Consider the following 19,311-nt stretch of genomic DNA (forward strand, 5'->3'; position numbering starts at 1 on the left):
TACTTGATTGTCTACCTGTGTAATGTTGATATACTAATTGTGTTGGTATCAAATCCTAAAGTTTTTCAGAACTATCTATCAGATTTTAGAACTTAGGATCAAAATGCAAAACAGTTTTTGCTTTGGCCTGGCTTAGCATAGTGACCGTATCAGTCAGAGGGTTTTTTAGACCCATTTCCAGCCCTGATACTGTCTTGCCATATACCTCATCCTTCTGCATCTCCTTTTTTCTCCAGTTTTCATAATGCCTTAATCCAGACTTGCTGCTTTGACCATTCTCTTGCTTGCTTTCCATATTCACTTGTTGAGCTTTATCACCTTCCTCAAAGGTTTTGTCTGTATAGTGTGTCCCTTTAGCTACTTGGGAAGAAACCAAGGGAGTTGACATGACACCTGTTTCCTGGAGTATCTTGGCTTTTTTTTTTTTACACAGGGAAATGACACTATCAAAAGTCCCTAGAGAATGTGTGGTAGTTTAATTATAGTCCCAGGAAATAAGAGACAAAACCTGTTTTTATGGATGGAAGAATGTGTATATATTAATATATATGTATTAATGTGTATATACCCATTTGCTGGCAGTTGACACTGGCATGTTCATTTAAAAATCAAAAAAAAAAAAGCACAGTTGAGTCAGTGACACTGTATTGAGATGGAATATGTTGATTAGTTCCTTCTTCTAGATGTTGAATACATGCTGCTGGTATGTATGCCTGAGACTAGTATTTCTAGTGATAACTACATGATAAATATGCAACTGTGCTTCAGTATCTATATATAATGTACTTTTCTGGTTCTTATAATTTATAATTTCCTGTTAGTTTGTATAAAGACAGCTTTTTCTTTTAATTAGTATACTGTGGTGTTTCACCGTTTCTGTGGGGTGCATTTGGAAGGGTGCTGATTAACACGTGCTTAAACTAGAGGTTTAACTTTCTTATTGAGAGCTGCTATTAAACTGGCTTTCAGGTCAGTACATGTAAACAGGTGTGCAGTCAGTGTTACCATTTAAAAGTCAGAGGTTAAGACAAATCCTTTCCCTGTCCTTTATGTTTAAATTAGTCTTTTGTTTCTTTGGAGCAAAATGGGCAAATAGGATTTAGAGTATTATTAGAATCATTATATCACTGTCGTTGGTCCTGGGGTTGCCAGGCCTTTTCTGATTATCAGATGCAACAAATGACGTCCAATTTTATTGACCAGTTTGGCTTCAACGATGAGAAGTTTGCTGATCAAGATGACATCGGCAAGTGAGTATAACATTATACTGGCTTTGAATATAATCTCAGGCATTTCCTTATTGTGCATTTCGCTGTGGTTTTGCTGATGCTAAGTACAAGCCTTTACTGATGTGAGGCAGTTGCCAGTCGCGTGTCTTTTTGTACCATCTATGTGCATTGATAGAAACCTCCCTTTACAGTTCCTAGGGGAAAGCAACAGCTTATCTTCCATTTCTAACGTCCTGGTTGCGCCAACATGAGAACGCAGTGCTTGGAATAAATAACTAAATTGTAACTCTGCTTTTGAAAGCTGTGTCTGTCCAATGACATGGCATTGCTGGGAGTGCTTTCACTTTCCCTGTGCCTCAAAGTGATTTCCTCCCCCGCCCCTCACTGAATCTATGTACCAGACCAGATGAATAGCCCTATTTTTAAGTTTTCCTGGAAAAGATGACAGGAACAACATGTCTGTGACTGTACTTTTCTATAGGGCACAGTAAAAGGAAGGGCATCATAAATCTACCTTTGTTTTCAAGGTTAGGGTAGTTAAGATGCATTTCAACAAATAGGGTAAGTGATGAGGAAATGAGAACAGTCTCGGTCAGATTTTAAAAAAAAAAAACACCACACAAAAAAACACACCACTGAAAAACACCCCAAACACAACAAAAACACTCCATGCACCATACCCAAACTGATGGCTTCAGTTTGAAGTAAACTGATGCCATAATCTAAAAGGGAACAATGGGAGTTCTTGCTAAGAATCAATTTGATCTTGATTTTTGTAAGAATTCATGGCTTGGGATGTGGAACCATGCAGATAAAGTAATGACTGTTACTTGAAGATGGTTTCTAGAAGGGCAAAAGACAGTAAAACGTGTTGGTGCTCTTCTGTAAGATGTTAAGTGATAGTTGATTGAAGCTTGACTGAAGCTGCCTTTTTACCCCACGTAATCTGCTGAGATTATAGATTAAGGTAGGAGAGAGGAAGCAACTGAGGTTACTCTCTAACTTTGTTAGAAGCAAGTGGATTTTGGCAAGGATAGATGTTGAAATTCCTTTAAGAATCATGCCTTTGGTAGTGTACAGTCTTGGTGGAAAGATGACTACTTGTGTAAGCAGATCTCTTGAGATTTGTGATAGATATACTGATAAATTGAATTAAGCTGTAGACAAAATTACTTTGAAGCTATGGCTTTTGTGTAAGAATCAATTGCAGTTTAAATTACCTGCTTATTGTTGTGCAGTAATTCGGTCACACTTGGAACTAATGTTCCTGTAGACCACTTACCTTGCTCCCTGCTTTGAAATGCAGTGAGGGTTAGAGGAAAAGTAGTACGTGCTCTGCTGAATGCACTGCTATATGTGGCTAGAGAAAGAATGTATTAACTCTTCTGAAAGTCTGGTAGAATTTCCCATCTTTTCCTCCCCTCTCTTATTGCTTCCCCTGGAGATTTAGTTTGCTTAATGCTATTTTTAGTCTAAGACACGTTTGTAATTACTTCAATGAAACTGCTTGATAGCTTAATATGTGAAGATGTGTAAAGCCTAATTAGCGTATAGTTTGGGAAAAACCTTCAGTGACTGGTTTAAAAAAAAAATTTCTTTAGGAAGCAGAAGTTGATATTATGCTTTTTGCTTTCTCTTTTCCTGTTGAGAGGGTCTTTGTGTAGAGTGGTGAAATCAGAAGGTGTAAGAATTGCTAACACAGATCTCTGCAGGATTTTGAGCTGCATCGTGGTACACCAGTCAGATTAGGCGTTGTTTAGGCCTAGGGTTTTTTCCTACAGTATTTGAGGTTTGCGTGTATCTGCTCAGTTATGCTTCCTTAGGCTTGTTGCATCTTCACAGTTAACTATGGAGTAGAGACAATATTGTTCTGTGTTTTCATTGAAAATATTTCACAGTAAGAAAAATGACGTGAATGCCAGGCCTCCTTAATGTGGAATTTGACTGTTTTATGCTGGAAAGTACTTTGGTTTTTAATCTTACATTTTTGAATTACTGGAAAATGAGAAACATAAGAGAAATGAAATGTCTTCATGACACAATACAACATCTTGTTTTATTGCATACATCTGTATTTTGTTGTAGTGTTTCTTTTGATCGGGTCTCAGACATCAACTTTACCCTCAATACGAATGAAAGTGTAAGTATGTGTTCTTGTACCATCGGAAAAATTACTGTCTTTGAAACTTCGGCATGATCTCAGAGTTTTTGTGGTGGTTTACATCTACTCCTCTGATGTGTAATCTTTAGAGAATAACTACTCTACCTTGTTCCTGTATCATGAGATTTTTTTCTAATTGGAAGACAGTTGTTCTTTGACCAGTATTAAACAGAATTGCTTCTAATTTATATGGCCAGGTTCAAGAACAGGTTTGGATCTGACCTGTGTGTATTGCACACTTGTGTCTTATGGGTAGAAACTATTTCAGTCTTGCAATGAGATTGTGGTGACAGGGAAGTAAGGACAGTCTTTAACCCTAGATGTTAGTTGTCAGTTGAGCTGAAACGAACCTCACTAAGGAAAATAAAGCTGGAGCACTTGGTGGTCTGAAAAGCTCTTGAGTGTCATTCCTGCATGCCATCCTTAAACATGATGGAAACTCCTAGCCGTTCTTCGTCAGCCCACTCAGCTTGTTAGCAGCTGAGGAAAACAAGAACTGAGTATTTCCTTGTTAAGCTTTAAGTTGTTAAGATATTATGGTTTTCTGCTGCTTTTAGAGAATTATTTCCCCCCACACACACGCTGGTTTAAGATTCTATTCAGAATAGTCATATATTTCCAAAATGTTTGCTAATGTAACTAGGACGATTAATCATAAATACAGATTTTATACTTTTGCTGTGTTTAGGGCAATATAGCCTTGTTTGAGGCATGCTGTAAGGAGCGGATACAGCAGTTTGATGATGGTGGCTCTGATGAAGAAGACATTTGGGAAGAAAAACATATTGCATTTACACCAGAGTCCCAGAGGCGTTCCAGGTAGGAAATGCGGTTTTCATCCAAGTAGCGGTATAGTGAGCCCTCAGTACTGAGCCCATGTCTTCTGCTTCAGGCTGACTGTTAGTACAGGCTGTCCAGCATAACTGGCAATTTCCATTCTGTGGAGAAATGAGTAGGGGGATGGCTGTAGTGTCTTGTCATCCCATAATCTGCAGAAGATGGCAACAGGTCTCCTGCCTACTCGGCGCTTTCTGCACTTCAGCTTTTGTAGCTTACTTATTTCCTGATGCTTACTCTTTTCCTCTGCTTTTAAACCTGCTCAGCCATTCTTCCCTTGGCCAAGGCAGTCTGGCTCCGCACCTCTGTAGACCTTGTTGTGCTCTCTACAGTACCAGTGTGGCTGTGGGGAAAACTGCACGGGAGCTGCTCTGAGGGGAAGGGCCATCTGGTCCCCACAACTCTCAGGGCTGTGCTTGGTGCTGAACTTTGTCCCAGGGTAGTCTTGGTTTTTCTGACCTTCTTGTGGCTTGAGTCACAAACTTGATCGCTTCTTCCCTTCCAACCTTCAAAATGCTTGTTGCTAATACCTTCTGTACAAACAATAATTTTGTCTGATGGTGTTGTGGTTACTTAATGGGGTGTGTTTCAGGGATAGCCTTACCTTCTTACAACACCTTGGGGTTTTTTGTTAGTTGCACTTACCAGGAAGGGAGAGGTGCCCATAGGGTTTAAAGCGTGTATGTAGTTAGAAGATGGACTGGAATACTGTTGGGGAGATTATTTTAAAATAGGCTTGTTGCTGGATTTGAATATAAATCAAGTTCTGTCTTGTTAAATCAGTGTTGAAGAGTTTGTATTTCAGCGCTTCCGTTTAGTGTGAAGAGACCAAATAGGCCAGCAATCTCTGTACGCAAATCTGATTCCTTACTTTCCTTTTTTGCTCCCTTTTGCATGTCAAGAATAAAACTAATCTTTGTCTCTTGCCTGCAGATGGGGGGGAAGAGATAGCCTCTTTACATGATCAAGTGAGAAACCTTAAACCTTGGGGTTTTGAGAGCAATGAGAGTACTAACAGCCAACAAATTATACCTCAGTTAATCCAACAGAAATGATAGCTGTTGTAATTCTCTGTAGCCTCAAACTCTCCAGTATTGTATTGTGCCCAGGGTCTGACACTGAACACAGAACGTAAACTATCTCTTTGTATTTTAAGTTCGGGCAGTACAGACAGTGAGGAAAGCACGGATTCTGAAGAAGAGGATGGAACAAAACAAGACTTGTTTGAATCTCACACCAATACAGAGGACAAAATGGAAGTAGACTTAAGTGAACGTACGTAGCATCTTTCCACCTGCTTTGAGTTATAGGAAGGTGTTAGATCTAGCAGTCTTATTTTGTAGGAGTTCTCTTCATTTACTATTTTTATTCCAACTGTCTTAATAAAGTAGTCTTTCTCACTGTAAAGACTGCTTGCCACTGAGCATGCAAATAAATGTTGGGAAGTTAGAATTCCTTACGTGTCTTGAGTTAAGTTACTTAATCTCTCTAAAATTCGTGTTTCTACTTTTCAAGAGGAAAAAAAAAGGAAAAGGAATCAGAAAGGGAAGGATGCAATGTTATAATATATACGTCTTGAATGCCTGCAAAAGTAATAGGTGGTTAATCTCCGAATCTAAAATATGGTTATTTTTACTGGAAGCCTTTCAGACCACATTTTCAACTAACAATGCTCTTTTTTTAAAAGAAGAAAGCAAAGAAGCCAGGTGAATTTGCATTGGTCTGGTTTCATGTGTGAATAAAAGATGTGCATCAGTAGACTCTTACATGGAGGCGTAACTGATGTAATTGGTTTAAAAATTTTCACGTTCAAGTCACAGTAGACTATAAACTGGCTTCAGTTAAACTAAAGTGGCAATATCTGTAGGTAAAAGCCCTGTGTTATCTAGACTGTAAGGAATTACATTAAAATAGAAGAAGTTAAGGGTTTTCTTTTCTTTTGTCAGATTGGTGTCGTTGGCATCTGTGTGTCAAACAAGTTTTGATCCATGTGGGTCTCCTCCCATATCTGCCTGGGTTGGAATTTCTAATTGCTAGTCAGAGCTTCCTTTTCAGCCTGTTTTTTTGTATGTAAGTGTTAATGAAAAACGTATTTCCCTTGGGTAGGTGAAGTATTTTGAATTGACCTATCCTAAATTAGATGCTGTTAAGTCACAGTTGCTCTAAAATTTAAAATCCTGATAAATATTTTAAGTTGTAAAAAGCCTTAAACTTTTCTGAAACTTAGCAGTGGTGTTAGTGCATGAGAACTTTAGACTGCCCATACCTTAGTTGACATGCTCATTTTCTGTGTTCAGAAAAATGTGCATAGGAAACTGAAAAAGGGATTAAAATTCTTTTAAGTTTTTTTTTACTATTGTAGAAATTAGTCTTGAAAAAATAAAAACATTATGTTTGTTTAAAGAATGAAGCAGGATTGTGCTTGTGATGTAGTATGGTTTGTTGTTTTTGTTCTTCAGATACATATTTTTTTTTTAGCAGGATACTTGAGTTACTGTTTTTAAAATTCTGCTTTACTAGCAGAATTTCTGTTCTAGGGAATGCTTTTGTTTTTTTAACAGTTTATAGAGGATTCTTCCGCATGTGCTTTAAAGTCTAGTTATGAATTTTTATACTCTTTTTGGAATGTACATGTAGAGAATCAGTGCGTTAGGCATATGTACGCTTGCGTTCTTTTATTTAGATTTGTTCCTAATGAACTTGTTGATGGTTTTTCAGCACCGAACTGGTCAGCTAACTTTGATGTACCCATGGAGACGGCACATGGTGCCAATCTGGATTCTGTTGGGTCTGATGTGTGGAGTACGGAAGAACCTATGCCAGCAAAAGAAACTGGCTGGGCTTCCTTTTCTGAGTTCACGTCCTCTTTGAGGTAAGAATGTTGTGATTCAGGACAAGCTTTGTTTCCTTTACCCAAGACTGTTGGTATTGTTCTGATGGAATAAAAAATGTAGTGTCAAAAGCTCCCCCCTCCCCATGTTTTATAACAGCATGTCTGTATGATCTATGTCATAGCAGGCTTCTGTAGGATGGATGGACCCTAGTGTGTCATTGGCTTAGAGAGTATTTGAAGAATAATTGCATTTTTTAATATTGTTGTGACCAGGATTTGGGCAGTGATTTTTCTTATTTTTGTAGTGTAGACTGAATCTAGTGAAGAGTTGAACATCAACTGTTGAATTTAAAGGTCATAATGTCTATGACGTTTCTGTTTCATGGATGTTATAAAACAAGTGGGTTTGGCGCTTTGTGAGTTTTTTTGAAAACTCACATGGTTATGTAGCTGTGATATCTAGGTTAGGTAGTTCTGTGCTATTTTGAGAATGCCAGAAATACAGCTCCCTTTCTTGGCTTGAATGCTACACGAAAAAATAGCTGAAGTCTTCTGTGTAAGTACCTAATTGTATAGATGTAAATTCTGAGTTGCCAAATACTAGCAGTCAAGAACTGATTCATTCTTCAGTCAGACTCTTCCTTTTATACATCTGGCTTTCAGTTGTCTGTCTGGCACTAAACAGCTTGGGTATAGAAGTACAGTTTTTCCAACACAAACCAGCATATTGTTTCATGCTTGAGTCAGATAAGTTGATGATAATTACGGGTTTAGAAAATGAAGACTTGGAGTTGCCACGTTAGTGGGTAGAAAAGACAGAAATGGTGAGAAGTGAAAAAGCTCAGAACTAAACCCATGTAGTTATACTGTATATACAACTAAGTAGTAAAGTCACTTCTGTAGTCGATGGTGAGGACTGCGTTGGCGGTCTCAGCAGGGAACCATTTTTCAAGTTGCAAAGAGTGCATTTACAAAGTCAGTTAATGTCAGAAGCGGAAGGAGCCAGGGGTACTTGTATGCCTGATTTACGAGGGACATGTGCACTACTACTTGCAATCAAACCAAATAAAACAAGTAAATACAAACCCACCACCAACAGTTCTGGTAGATTTTGCATCACTAAACTGTTTAGCGTGTCTTCCAAGACTGCTACAAATAAGCCTGCTGTCATTCAGGTTTCAGTAGACTTCTAGGCCATTTAGCTTTGCTACAGAACTAAAAATCCTGTTGTAAGAACATTTCATTCTGCTATTCGGAAATGTTACTGAAGCTTTTTTACTTTCTATTTGAAGCTCAAAAGATTCCTTAAGAAGTAATTCTCCTGTGGAAATGGAAACAAACACAGACCCAGTTGATCCCTTGAGTGCAAATGTAACTGCTCTTGCAACACAGCTGGAGAGTGAGTACGCTGCATTCAGAAATGCAAACAGAATGACTTTTAATAGTTTTACCTGAGAAAGATCTCCCTGAACTTTAAAATTTAGGTTTCCAGAGACCTCATCTGGCTTGCTCTGTTCTGCCAGGTAATGAAAATGATTTGTCAAAAGAATGTGTGCACTACTATAGTTTTCTATTTAAAACAGGGGGCAGCATTATCATTAGCTCTGAAAAGCGGGCGCATCGTGAACAGAAAAGCATTATAAGGAAGCCAAGTGTGTTCTGTTAGAGGAGCCACACCTGCGGCAGCACTTTGCTGAGCTGGTCTAGCCTCCAGCCTCTTCCGATGCAGGCAGTAGCCTCAACATGTTCAGATTTTCCCCTTCTGCTCATTCCTTTCCAAGTCACCTTCACTATGCATACGCTAATTCTTTCTTCTACATGTATGAACTGAATAAATGCCAAAGGTGCTAATTAGCTCTTTGTATATACAATTAACAGACAGAACAAGAAGTGCGGAGAAGTCCAGGGAGAATGGACTTCCCAAAGGCTTGTCTGTACTTGGAAACTTACTGTCAAGTTTGTGCTCTGTGGGCTTGTGTTATAAACTTGACTGTACAGAAAAAGCAATATGTGACAGTAATCAGACTGAAGTCTTGTTCAGGCAAGCCTGCTGCAGTAGCCATTGTCAGTCTAAACCGCCGTGTGGCTTGCAAATGAAAAAAAATTAAGAGAACATGACTTTTCCTTAAGCCATCTGTAAGAAGCGGTTACGCTCTGTATATATGTATAGTGGGCATCGCGGCAAGGTGTCTTTGCAAAAGTGTGTGCAAAACTGCGGCAATACCGTGGTGGTTTTATTGGCTGGTATGCTTGCTCATGGAGTTCAAATGTAAGCAGCCATGTGCTCACTCTCTTCCGTATATCTAGCCCCAGGCAGCGTTGCTATGGAGGCCAGCTCCGATGGGGAGGACGATGCAGAAAATGCGGACAAGGTAACGGAAACGGTGATGAACGGCAGCATGAAGGAGACGCTGAGCCTTACCGTAGATGCTAAAACTGAAACGGCTGTGTTCAAAAGGTGAGAATACCAGTTGTCTTCCCACCCTTGTAAAATAAGCACTGTTGATGGAACACTGTCGTCAGAGTTCTTTGCAAGTGACAGTTCCTGGGAACTTAAACTAGAAACCTTCTTCCAAAGTCATTGTTTTGAAATTTTACTTCCAGTTAGTTACCGTGACATACGACTTCGCATATGAGCCTGCCTTTCAGCGAAGGATTATTAGTGGAAGACTGACGCGATAACTTTCGACCCCGATGCGCATTATTATGTATTTTTAATGTACAGTTATTCTTTACTGTACAGTTAATAGCATGTCAAAGCTAAGCTTTTTAGATTTTGCACAGAATTGTTAGATTCGGGTTGGAATTCCATCCCTCATGCAGGATGGTGGAGGACAGGAGGTGAAGGCCAGCCAGGCACTGCTCTTGGGAATAATTCGTCCGACACTTGGGGTGATCACTCTTGGTGGTATGAATGAGGGAGTCGGATCTGTTCTGGACTACAGGTGGCACACAGAATTCTAGAATAACCAGAAGAACAAACTCCTTAATTTTGTTACCTTCTGATACAAAGTGTTTGACTGGGGAGGAGCTGTCTTTCAGTATGGTTACGTTCCATATTGCATACATCAACACCGTAACCCTTTTATAGGGATAAAGCACACTTCCATTTCGTCTACTTCAGATCTCGTCTACTGAGATCTTGGTGTACTGTATTTAGTATCAAGTATTTACGTAGGGAAGTCAAGGGCTACAAACAGTCTGACCTGCAAAAATAATTCTGGGTTTATTAACGGAAGCTGGTGTGTGTTCTCTTCCCCCACCCCCCTCCCCCACCATCTTGACAAAGCAGAACATCCTAAACATCGTACTGGCATTTTGACATGCAAGTCTCTTATCATTCTTTTAGAATAATTTTCTAGTGTCTGTCCCTGTTCTAACTTTGAATATTGAAAAGAATTGGCCGTGTATCTTGGAAATTGCTTAAAAAAAAATCCCTGTCCATTGCAGTAGGAAAAGCTTTCCTGTGTTAGTCCTTACACTGCTCTCTTAAATTCATTCTACTTTGTCCTGTTAGTGGTAGAGTAGGTAAGTGCTCTTCGTTTTGGATGGTTTGGAAATTGAAACGTAACAGCTTTCAGTCACTCTTGCTTCCATCCTTTTGAGTATCGAAGCAATAGTTAACAACTCTGATGGCTTTTGGCACCTGACCTCTGATGTTCAGTACGGAGGAGGGAGCATTTGTGACTGCACAGCACTTGTGAATCAAGCGGCACGGTTAGAGGAACTGAGCCAAAGCAGCGCAGAGGAGGACTGGGACTCAGTGCAGACTGATGTGGCGTGGAAACCACAGGGCCTTGCTGACCCAGGAAGTGATGCAGCTCCTCTCCAGTTTATTCTGTATTTTGGGGAATGCTTTTACATGGTCTGCACTGCTATTGTGTTAACGTTTACAGTTGGATTTAGTTATCCACAGTGGTTTTACATTTCTCCTTACACTGCTGTAGTTCACGTGCGCTTTAAAATTCTGTGACTTCTGATACTGGTACGAAAGCTAGTAAGAGGCAGCAGCATGTGGCGGAGGTTCCTGCCCGCCTTCATGGAGTTACCTGCTTGAGCTGTGGAGTAAGTACCTCAGTTCTTGTAGTTAAAAGGACACAGAGGTGCGAAGGGACACAGTATCACAGAATCGCCCAGGTCAGAAGGGTCTTCAAAGATCATCTGGTCCAGCTTTTTGTGGGAATGAGGTTACCTAGCACTCTGGCCAGTCACGTCTTAAAAACTGCTTAGCAGTGGGGGTGCTGGGATCTCGATTTAGACGGGGGAGATCAAGGAAGTAGAGGAGGAGGCTGAAAGGTGAGGTCTTTAATGCAGAGGCTGTTCTACTCTGATAAAGGTGTGTGGCCTCACACTGAGTCACTGCTCACGCAGGTGTCTTAAAGCCAATTCTTAAATGTGCCAAAACAACAAACGGGAGAGTAAAGTAGTAGTTCCTTTGGAATAAATACCTAAAGCAATGCTGGGGAAAAAAAAGGTCTGGATTAAGGGACATTTAGAGTAGTGAGAGGAGGTCCTGCTCTGCCCTGTATACCTGGCGAAGTGGATTCTTCCAGACCTAAGTTTCATATAGTCTGCTGCCAGTGGAAAACTGACGGTGGTGAAGTCGGCGTTGAGGGGAGGAAGACCATCAGAAGCGCAGCGTTGAATTTTTGAAGAACTGTGAAGGACAAAAATGTGGTTTCTGAACTTAGTTCAAAACTGAGAATGAGAAGGGAAGAATGACAGCAGAGACTGCCCCTTTTACAGCACAAAAAATTAGAAGACCAGCTCTGATTGTGATGGTGACTATTTTATTTTGAACTAATACAGAGAGCATCAAGGCAAATGAGATGTGGAGATCAGGTGAGGAAAACTGGATCTCGGTGAGAGATGGCAACGCAAAAGCCATTATTTTTAGAGGCTCTGCAGATATAAGGAGGCACGGGGCGAAAGAGAAGGATTTGTTGAAATGTAATGGATCCATTGAAAGATGAACTGTAAAAATGGGAAGAAAAATCAGCAGTGGCTTTAAAATGTTCCTGACTTGAATAGATTTGTTGCCAAAGAGGTACAAGATGTTTGTCTACTTCAAAGCTACCTTATAACTATTTCTTGCAGGTATATGGTCAAATTTGTATTGCGGTGCACTCATGGTGGTGTGGCTGAGGTGGGAGAGGGTGGAATAGAGAGGCAGAAAAGCTTTAATTTGGAGGCAAACAAGTATTTGTTCACTAATGACTTTTGAGGCTGCCTAGTTATGTGGTAATGTCTTACACAGTGAGTGTACTGCTCTTTCACCAACCTATGGTTTTGTCTGAGACGAAGTTCATGAAGTAGATTGGGCTGCAGTCTTAGTCCTGCGGAACCCACACATTGTATTTCACTGCGGAGTTATGAGGGAGTTCAATAAAAACGGTGGTGAGTTTATGATTCTGCTGATGTTTCATGGACAGACTATTAATGCCAGTTTCTGAGGAATCTTGAACTTCTTTTATACTTTCTTCCATTTTTGCATACTTCTGGCTTCAGAGTGTTGAAATCCTATCGGTATGTATAGTCAAGGATCGTGACTGTGATTGTTACCACTCCAGGCATCACACGCATTCCTTATTTCCTTTCCGATCTTATTTGTAACCACTGTGTTTCCTGCTCTTTTATCCAGTTGAGTTTTATGGGATGTAACCACCGGTGCATTATTAGGCATTTGTAAAGTCTAGAGCCATGTGCTTGATCTTCATGTTGCAATCATAACGTAAAATCCATTTGCATGTGAAATATGGACCCATCCCAGTTTTCTCCTGTTGCTTGAAATTTCACTGTAAGTAAGCTTAAGAATTAAATAACTTCTTTGCTTTTTTCTTTTCAAGTGAGGAAGGAAAACTGTCTACCTCACAGGATGCTTCTTGTAAATATGTAGTAGAAGAGAATGCAGAGGTTGCAGAAGAGGCTCCTTCAGCTCTGCAGCCTGCTAACAGCAGTCCAGAACAGAGGTAACTGCGTTCAAGGATGCTTTCAATCCTCTAAATAGCAGTTTGCGTGTTTTCCTAATTGGGTTGATCTGAAGAGATTAATGAATTCCAGTTATCGGGTCTGCGTTCAGATCAATCAAAACATGTGCTTGCATCTGTTTTTTAAAATTCAAACAAGTTATGGTTTCTGTTGATTCTAAGACCAAGTTGTCAAAAACTTATTTGCCTTTACAACACCTGGCAAGACAAGTAGTAAATACTCCCTTTGTTTTGTGATATGTCATCAAGCTAGAGTAGTGAATTGATACGCTTACAAAAACGCTGATTAAAAAAAAAAGTTAGGGGAATAAGTTTGTCCTGAACACTTACGTAAGTTGGGTCTACCAGTTTTTCATTCTGTACTGCAGAACTATGCGTAGGGCGTCCACTAGTGCAGTTGTACAGAAAGGAAATGGTGTCTTAAGTCACGCTGGATTGACTGTGAATCTGTTACTGCTTGCACTCTTGTCTTCATCTGGTATTAATCTGAACGCTTGCAGATTTGGAGATCTTTTCGAAGTACATAAATAATTCGCTTCAAATAAAACTTGCCTGAAATACGGAGCAGCCTGGATTGCTCAGCATGCTTACTGGAGGAAAGGAGGCATTTTTCTTTAGCAGCTTGGCTACTAGCACAGTGTTGGAGACTAGTAATTCAAGATTCAGTTGAGGGAAGAGCTCCTAAAGCAAGCTGCTTTTGCATAAATTTGTTTCTTTTAAATTGTCAGGTAGTGCTGCTTTCTCAAAAAAAAAAAAAAAAAAGCATTTCGACAGTATTTCTCCTGTTTCATTTCCTGCTGAAGTACTTGTTTGGGGCTTTTGGTTTTTTGCCTCCCAAGTTACATTGGTGTAGCAACATGCACAATCAACTCTTGTCTAGTATGGCTTCACCGGAATGAAATGCATGTAGGGTGACATTAATCACCAAACGTTAGAAATGCTTAATGCAGATGTCTCCCATCACCTGGGTTCTAGACTTGAATCAGAGGATTAATCTTGATCTTAAAAGCCTAAAACAATGAAGAGTTTAAAGTAGGTGAGAAGATTTCCACCTTTGAAGGCAGTAGTCAGTGAAGCCCTTGCTCTAGAACTGAAGCGTTCGTAAGTGCTTTAAAATCAATGCCTAGGCAAGAGTTCACTGGTTTCCTAGCAGAACCGATGGCTTGTTGAACATCAGGTCCAACCTCACCGGCTTGCTTCTCGGTGTGACAGCCAAGGGTGGGTGGCTGCCATTCCCTTTTCCAGACTTGATTCAAGGGTGCCCAGAAGAACTGTGCTGTCTCAAAGAAAATTCCTGCAAAAGGACAACCTAAATCCGTATTTACTAAACGCTGAGTTAATCAGTAGGGTCTGCTCCCCTTCCTGCAGAGCAGGGCTTGGGTGGGCAGTGCTGTGTATGCTGCCTTCCTGTGTGGGGAGCAGAGTATGTTCCAAATGGGAGCATGTTCTGAAGAGGGAGAGAGGATTTTGCTTAATTAAAAGGAATTCCAGGAGTCACTTTTGCCTTGCACTATAAACAGGGCTCTGATTCTGAAAACCAGAATTCAGACTGTGTACACACACACATACTTTCTGAATCTGTATTAAACTAGTTTTAATAGTTTAAAAGCTGTTGTGTTTCTTGACTTTAATAGATTTTAAACTATAATTAGAGAAAGGTGGTATTCCTCACACGAATCCTGTGGAAAAAGTAATAATTCTTATTTTTATAAGAATTTATATATATTTTTATAAGCTATAATACATTAATAAACCACTTTGTGGGTGCTATTGAAGACAAAACTGAAATGCTTTTCCAAGGAAAGACTGAGTATAGCTCTGCGCCCAGCACCCAGCGCTGCTGCTGCGTGTCCTGATCGCAGCGTATGCAGACTAAGGAAGATGCAAGCATGTTTGATAAATTTAGATTCTGGTTTTCAGACTTGTTTGAGCTAGAATGTCTTAACCTCTGTGGTACTGGGTGCTACGCTAAAACATGGCTGCCTTTTCCTGTAAGCCAGAACCTTCTGCTCTGCATAAATCCCATGAATTTAATCAAGAAGTGGCTTCTCATCGGGAAAAACCCAATCGTGTATGCTGTAGTTCCTGGGTTTCCCCATTTTAAGTGTCTTTCACAGCCTCTTCTTTCCTTGGAGGTACTGGGTCTTATCCCACCAGTGTTTTTAATGCCGGTAAGCGTTGAACTGCAGGGAAGGCTCTGGGTACCAGGCGATTGCCTGTTCGGTAAAGATGCTTGTCAAAGCCAACAGAGGGCTCCGGCAGCTCGCCGTTGGTGGTCCGGGACATCAGAGGAGCTCCTTCCACTGCCTCCGGCTGGCTTCAGCCAAGCTCGGCACTTTCTCTAAAGGTGGCTGTCACAGCAGATCCTCGTATAAGCGCAGTGTAAATGTCAAGATAAACCTAATTGTGCTTCTGGGGCTCCATGCATGTATGACTAGTGGGAGGAGTCCCCTAGGTAGGTCTTTGGCTGGTGGCCAGCAGCAGTCATCTCTGCCAGGAGCCCTCTTCCGTCACCGATTTTTTTTTTCCAGTTAATAAATGACTTACTGCCGTGTGACCTGTCAGGCTTGCTCTCCAATGCAGCGCTTGTTTCTTACCTTCCAGGTTGCTCTAAAAAGTGTTTGATTTAGTCTAGTGGTGTCTGTCTTTTGTCTAATGTGTACGTATTTTTTTTAAAAAGTGTTTTTAGAGCTTAGCAGCCAAAGCCTTAGCTAGGGGACTCCTGCTGGTCATGTGCATGTAGAGCACGGACCCAAGAGTGGCTTCTCTGTGATGTACACCATCAGAGAACAGGAGTTACAGGTAACGTTTCTCATGTGTAGTTCCAAACAGTGTTTATATTCTTTAAGGGAATCTTCAAATGTGCTCAGTAGACTCGCACTGAATGGAAGTTGAGATTTTTTTTTGTCGCTTGCAATTCTTAACGTTCTCGTGCTCCACTGATTTGATCTCTACATGTGTTAGTCCTGAGCAACTCAGCCTGTGTTTACTCTAAAGTTCTTACCTAGAAATGTATATACGTTGCTGTTTTCACTTTTGCAGGTTTGCTCCTTATTTCCCTCCATGCTTCCAGACCTTTTCATGCTAATGGACTGACATCAAAGTATTGGTGAAATGGCAGTTTGTAATTAGATTAGTAACTAAAGTAGTTTAAGACACTGCTGTTTTTTCCTGTTGCGTCTTAGCTGATGCACCCTTCAATACTCCTGGCATCACATTTTGCCTCACAGAGTGAGATTTGGAGAGGCATCAGAAATGCACTTTTTATTGGTGATTCTCCTGGGGTGATACCACATCTCTCTGGATCACTTGGTAGCTCACTTAATACAGATCAAACACTCCTCAGCTGTGTGGTCAGTTAAAGTGCCATGCTTGATTAGACAATAAGGACTCCAGAAAATAAATGGGATGAGCCTGTTACAGCTTGTATTTCCTCTCTTCGACTCTGGGGTTGTGCTGTACAGGACCTGGGGTTGTTGGTTTTCTGGGTGTTTGTTGTGGTGGTGTGTGGGTTTTTGCTTGGGTGTGTGGTTTTTTGTTGTTTGGTTGGTTGTTTTTTTTTGCACCTACCCGAATTTGGGTTTTACCCTTTGTGTTTCTTGTCTCCTTACGTGTCTCTTTTTGGCCTCTTAGGACTGATCAACACACCCATTTAGGAGAGGCGTCTGTTAATGGCCCTGTATGATATGTGATGTCTGCTACCTTGGCTGAAGAAAATGAACTGATATCCAGGTGTTTGAGTGTTTCTTGAGGATTTCATCTAGACCCTGTTGAAGCCAGTCACTGCTGCACTAATTTCGCAAGGGATCAGGACCAGCAACATTTATATTCTAGATTTTAAGACATTGTACAGAAATTCATAAGTGTAAAAATATTGCACATTGAGAAATACCAATAATTTTTGCGTATGTTTATATTGTATTGTTCTAAATAATGGGTGGCCTGTGAAATAAGATCCTGCTACCCATGTAATGATGATAGTAGTGTTACTATAGTTAAAATGGCTGTAAGAATAGTTTTATAAAAAAGTGAATACACAAATCTAATGTATTTGAGACATAACTATTTGATGATTAGTGTGACCAAAGTATTTAGCAGTTTTCATACATTTTTCACCTTGTAAAAAGAAAAGAAAAAAATGAATTCATGTTTCTTCTGAAACTGAAATGCCCTATAAATGTTATTTTGGTTGGTTTAGCTTACAAAAGTGATTTAAATAAGAATTTTTTGGTGTTCAACATTTTACAACAGGTTTTTTAATTGGTAATTGTTTTTTCTGTATTGTTCAAAACGGATCAAAAAATGTAAGTCTATTGGTAGAGATTTTAAGTATTTATTGCTACAACTTAGTTGACAAATTGATGTTCCTGTAAAGCCATATGTTCTGTTAAGTCTTGTTTGCTTGAAACAATACCTTCCAGGTGAAACACTAGACTATTTGAAGTGCACATGGCTTGTTGTGTTTAAGTGATTCACCTGCCTTTTAACCCATTCACCAAGATTTAGCTTAATACCGAGCATTATACAATGGAACATTTCAGAACAATCTGCGTATTTAAAACGCTATAATCCTTTTAGACAAGTCAAGTAAATGAAATGCCCGTGCTGCTAATGTAATTACAGTACCTGCATTTTAAAAGTATATAGTGTTTTTAATACAAACTTTGGCAGCAGAGCATGTTAATTGTTACTTTCACTGTACTGATCTGTGTGAGGCTTTCATTTGTATGTTCGAAACCAGTTTTTTCACAGCTGGTTTGTGTATATATATATAGTGATTATGGAAACTAATTCTGTGTAATTTATAATTTTCTATGTCAGTGTAAAATTCCAACAGCCTTCTCAAACAAACAGAAGCAATATACTGTATATTGCCACAGCGTCTGGTGAAAGGGTTAAAGTACTTCACCTCCTGCACTTTTAGGTGCATATCCATTTTTGTTTCTGTAATAGTTATACTCATTTATTTTTTACATCCTATGTTTTCCTGACCAGTATTTAAAGCCAAAAGGATACTCTAAACAATGGCCAATGATTTATTTTAGAAGGCGTCCCAAGCAACGTGCCTAAACATTACATTGCATACAGAAATAAAAAAACCCGACACGTACAATGGCATTGCCCTTATTGCTTCCTCTCTTGCATCTTCTGCAGCAAATCTCAGTGGCGTTCATCATTGCGAATTGTTACGGACTGATCTGTGGTCTTGAAAACTGAGGGAGGGGAAAAACCACAGTATTGTAGATGGAGTTGGTAGCTACTCTTGCCCTTTTATTTGTACTTTGTAAATGCTGGAATCCAGGGGCTTTCTAGGTTGTTCAGTTCAAGATTTACTTCTGAATCAGCTTGACCAAAAAGAGTTTGCCTATTAGCTTTAAGGTTGGCGGCTGTCCTCTTCCCATGTTCTGATCTGTTCATGAACAAGCAGCTTTGGAAAGAAACCCACATGCTTCAATACATGAATTGCAATCCAAGTAGAAATGCCAAATACAGGAGAGCAGTGTGCTGGCTTACATAAGTTTGATGTTTCTAAGGAATAAAACTTTCATCCTTTCCAGCAGAGCTTTGTCCCTTGCTGACAAGTTGAATTAACAAGCTACGTAGCCATGAAGGAGATACTGGTAGCAAAGCAATTGAAACTACTTCAGCCCTGTTGCCTGCAGTGTGGCAAAGTCCTCTAGCAGTTGCCCTTCCTTCTGGTAATGACCTGTCGCATCGGTCCCCAGCCCCTTCACACCGAGCTCAAAACTGAAGAGGAGTGTTTTGTCTCCCCTCCATCCCTGATGGGTGGGATCAGTTGAGCGGAGGTATGAGAGGTGATCAGCAGAATTAACCCCTCAGTGTAGTTTGCCTTTAATTAAAGGGGGGTGGTAGAGCTAAGCTAGGCTGGCTTACCTAATGCTGACGCCGGATTTAAGGGCTCTTCCCTGTTACTGTGTTTAGTGTTAACAGCTTGTCTGGGAGGCAAGTTAAGCCTGGGATTTGATGGAGATGTGATGTAGTGTGAGCTTGTGCTGGGGAGGCGTAGGGTTTGTTTTACCCATGAACTGTAATACGTGTCCAAGGAATCCTGAACTTGAAGGGAAGGCTTCGGAGGTGTGTTTCTGGGGGGAGCGTATGGGTGCGTGTACACACCCACACACCTTTAGCTGTATTTTCCCAATGCTGCTCACATAGGCTTGTGAAGGTTTGAACACACTAGGAGAGTTCCTCTGAGTGGCTGTGTTGCCCAACCTGTTTAATCAAATTTAATTGTCGTGAAGT

General features: G+C 40.3%; 1 protein-coding gene across 15 annotated transcripts in view; it reads left to right on the forward strand.

Moving 5' to 3' along the window:
* Positions 1-18,157, forward strand: part of PPP6R3 (protein phosphatase 6 regulatory subunit 3) — a 64,197-nt gene extending 46,040 nt beyond the window's left edge. For 7 of the 15 annotated variants that reach the window (XM_040609028.1, XM_040609027.1, XM_040609036.1 and 4 more), the window contains 10 exons: positions 1,153-1,250; positions 3,315-3,369; positions 4,079-4,209; positions 5,384-5,502; positions 6,946-7,099; positions 8,353-8,459; positions 9,368-9,518; positions 12,569-12,586; positions 12,907-13,029; positions 16,681-18,157. In XM_040609028.1, coding sequence (XP_040464962.1) covers positions 1,153-1,250; positions 3,315-3,369; positions 4,079-4,209; positions 5,384-5,502; positions 6,946-7,099; positions 8,353-8,459; positions 9,368-9,518; positions 12,569-12,586; positions 12,907-13,029; positions 16,681-16,732 — 1,008 coding nt within the window. In that variant the 3' untranslated portion in view covers positions 16,733-18,157. Of the gene's footprint in view, positions 1-1,152; positions 1,251-3,314; positions 3,370-4,078; positions 4,210-5,383; positions 5,503-6,173; positions 6,298-6,945; positions 7,100-8,352; positions 8,460-9,367; positions 9,519-12,568; positions 12,587-12,906; positions 13,030-16,089; positions 16,416-16,680 lie in introns of those variants that run through there. The other 8 variants (XM_040609033.1, XM_040609035.1, XM_040609040.1 and 5 more) reach the window with 8 other exon arrangements.
* Positions 18,158-19,311: the final 1,154 nt, after the last annotated feature.

This window comes from Falco naumanni, chromosome 10 (assembly GCF_017639655.2).
Source record: "Falco naumanni isolate bFalNau1 chromosome 10, bFalNau1.pat, whole genome shotgun sequence".
Classification (NCBI taxonomy): Eukaryota; Metazoa; Chordata; class Aves; order Falconiformes; family Falconidae; genus Falco; species Falco naumanni.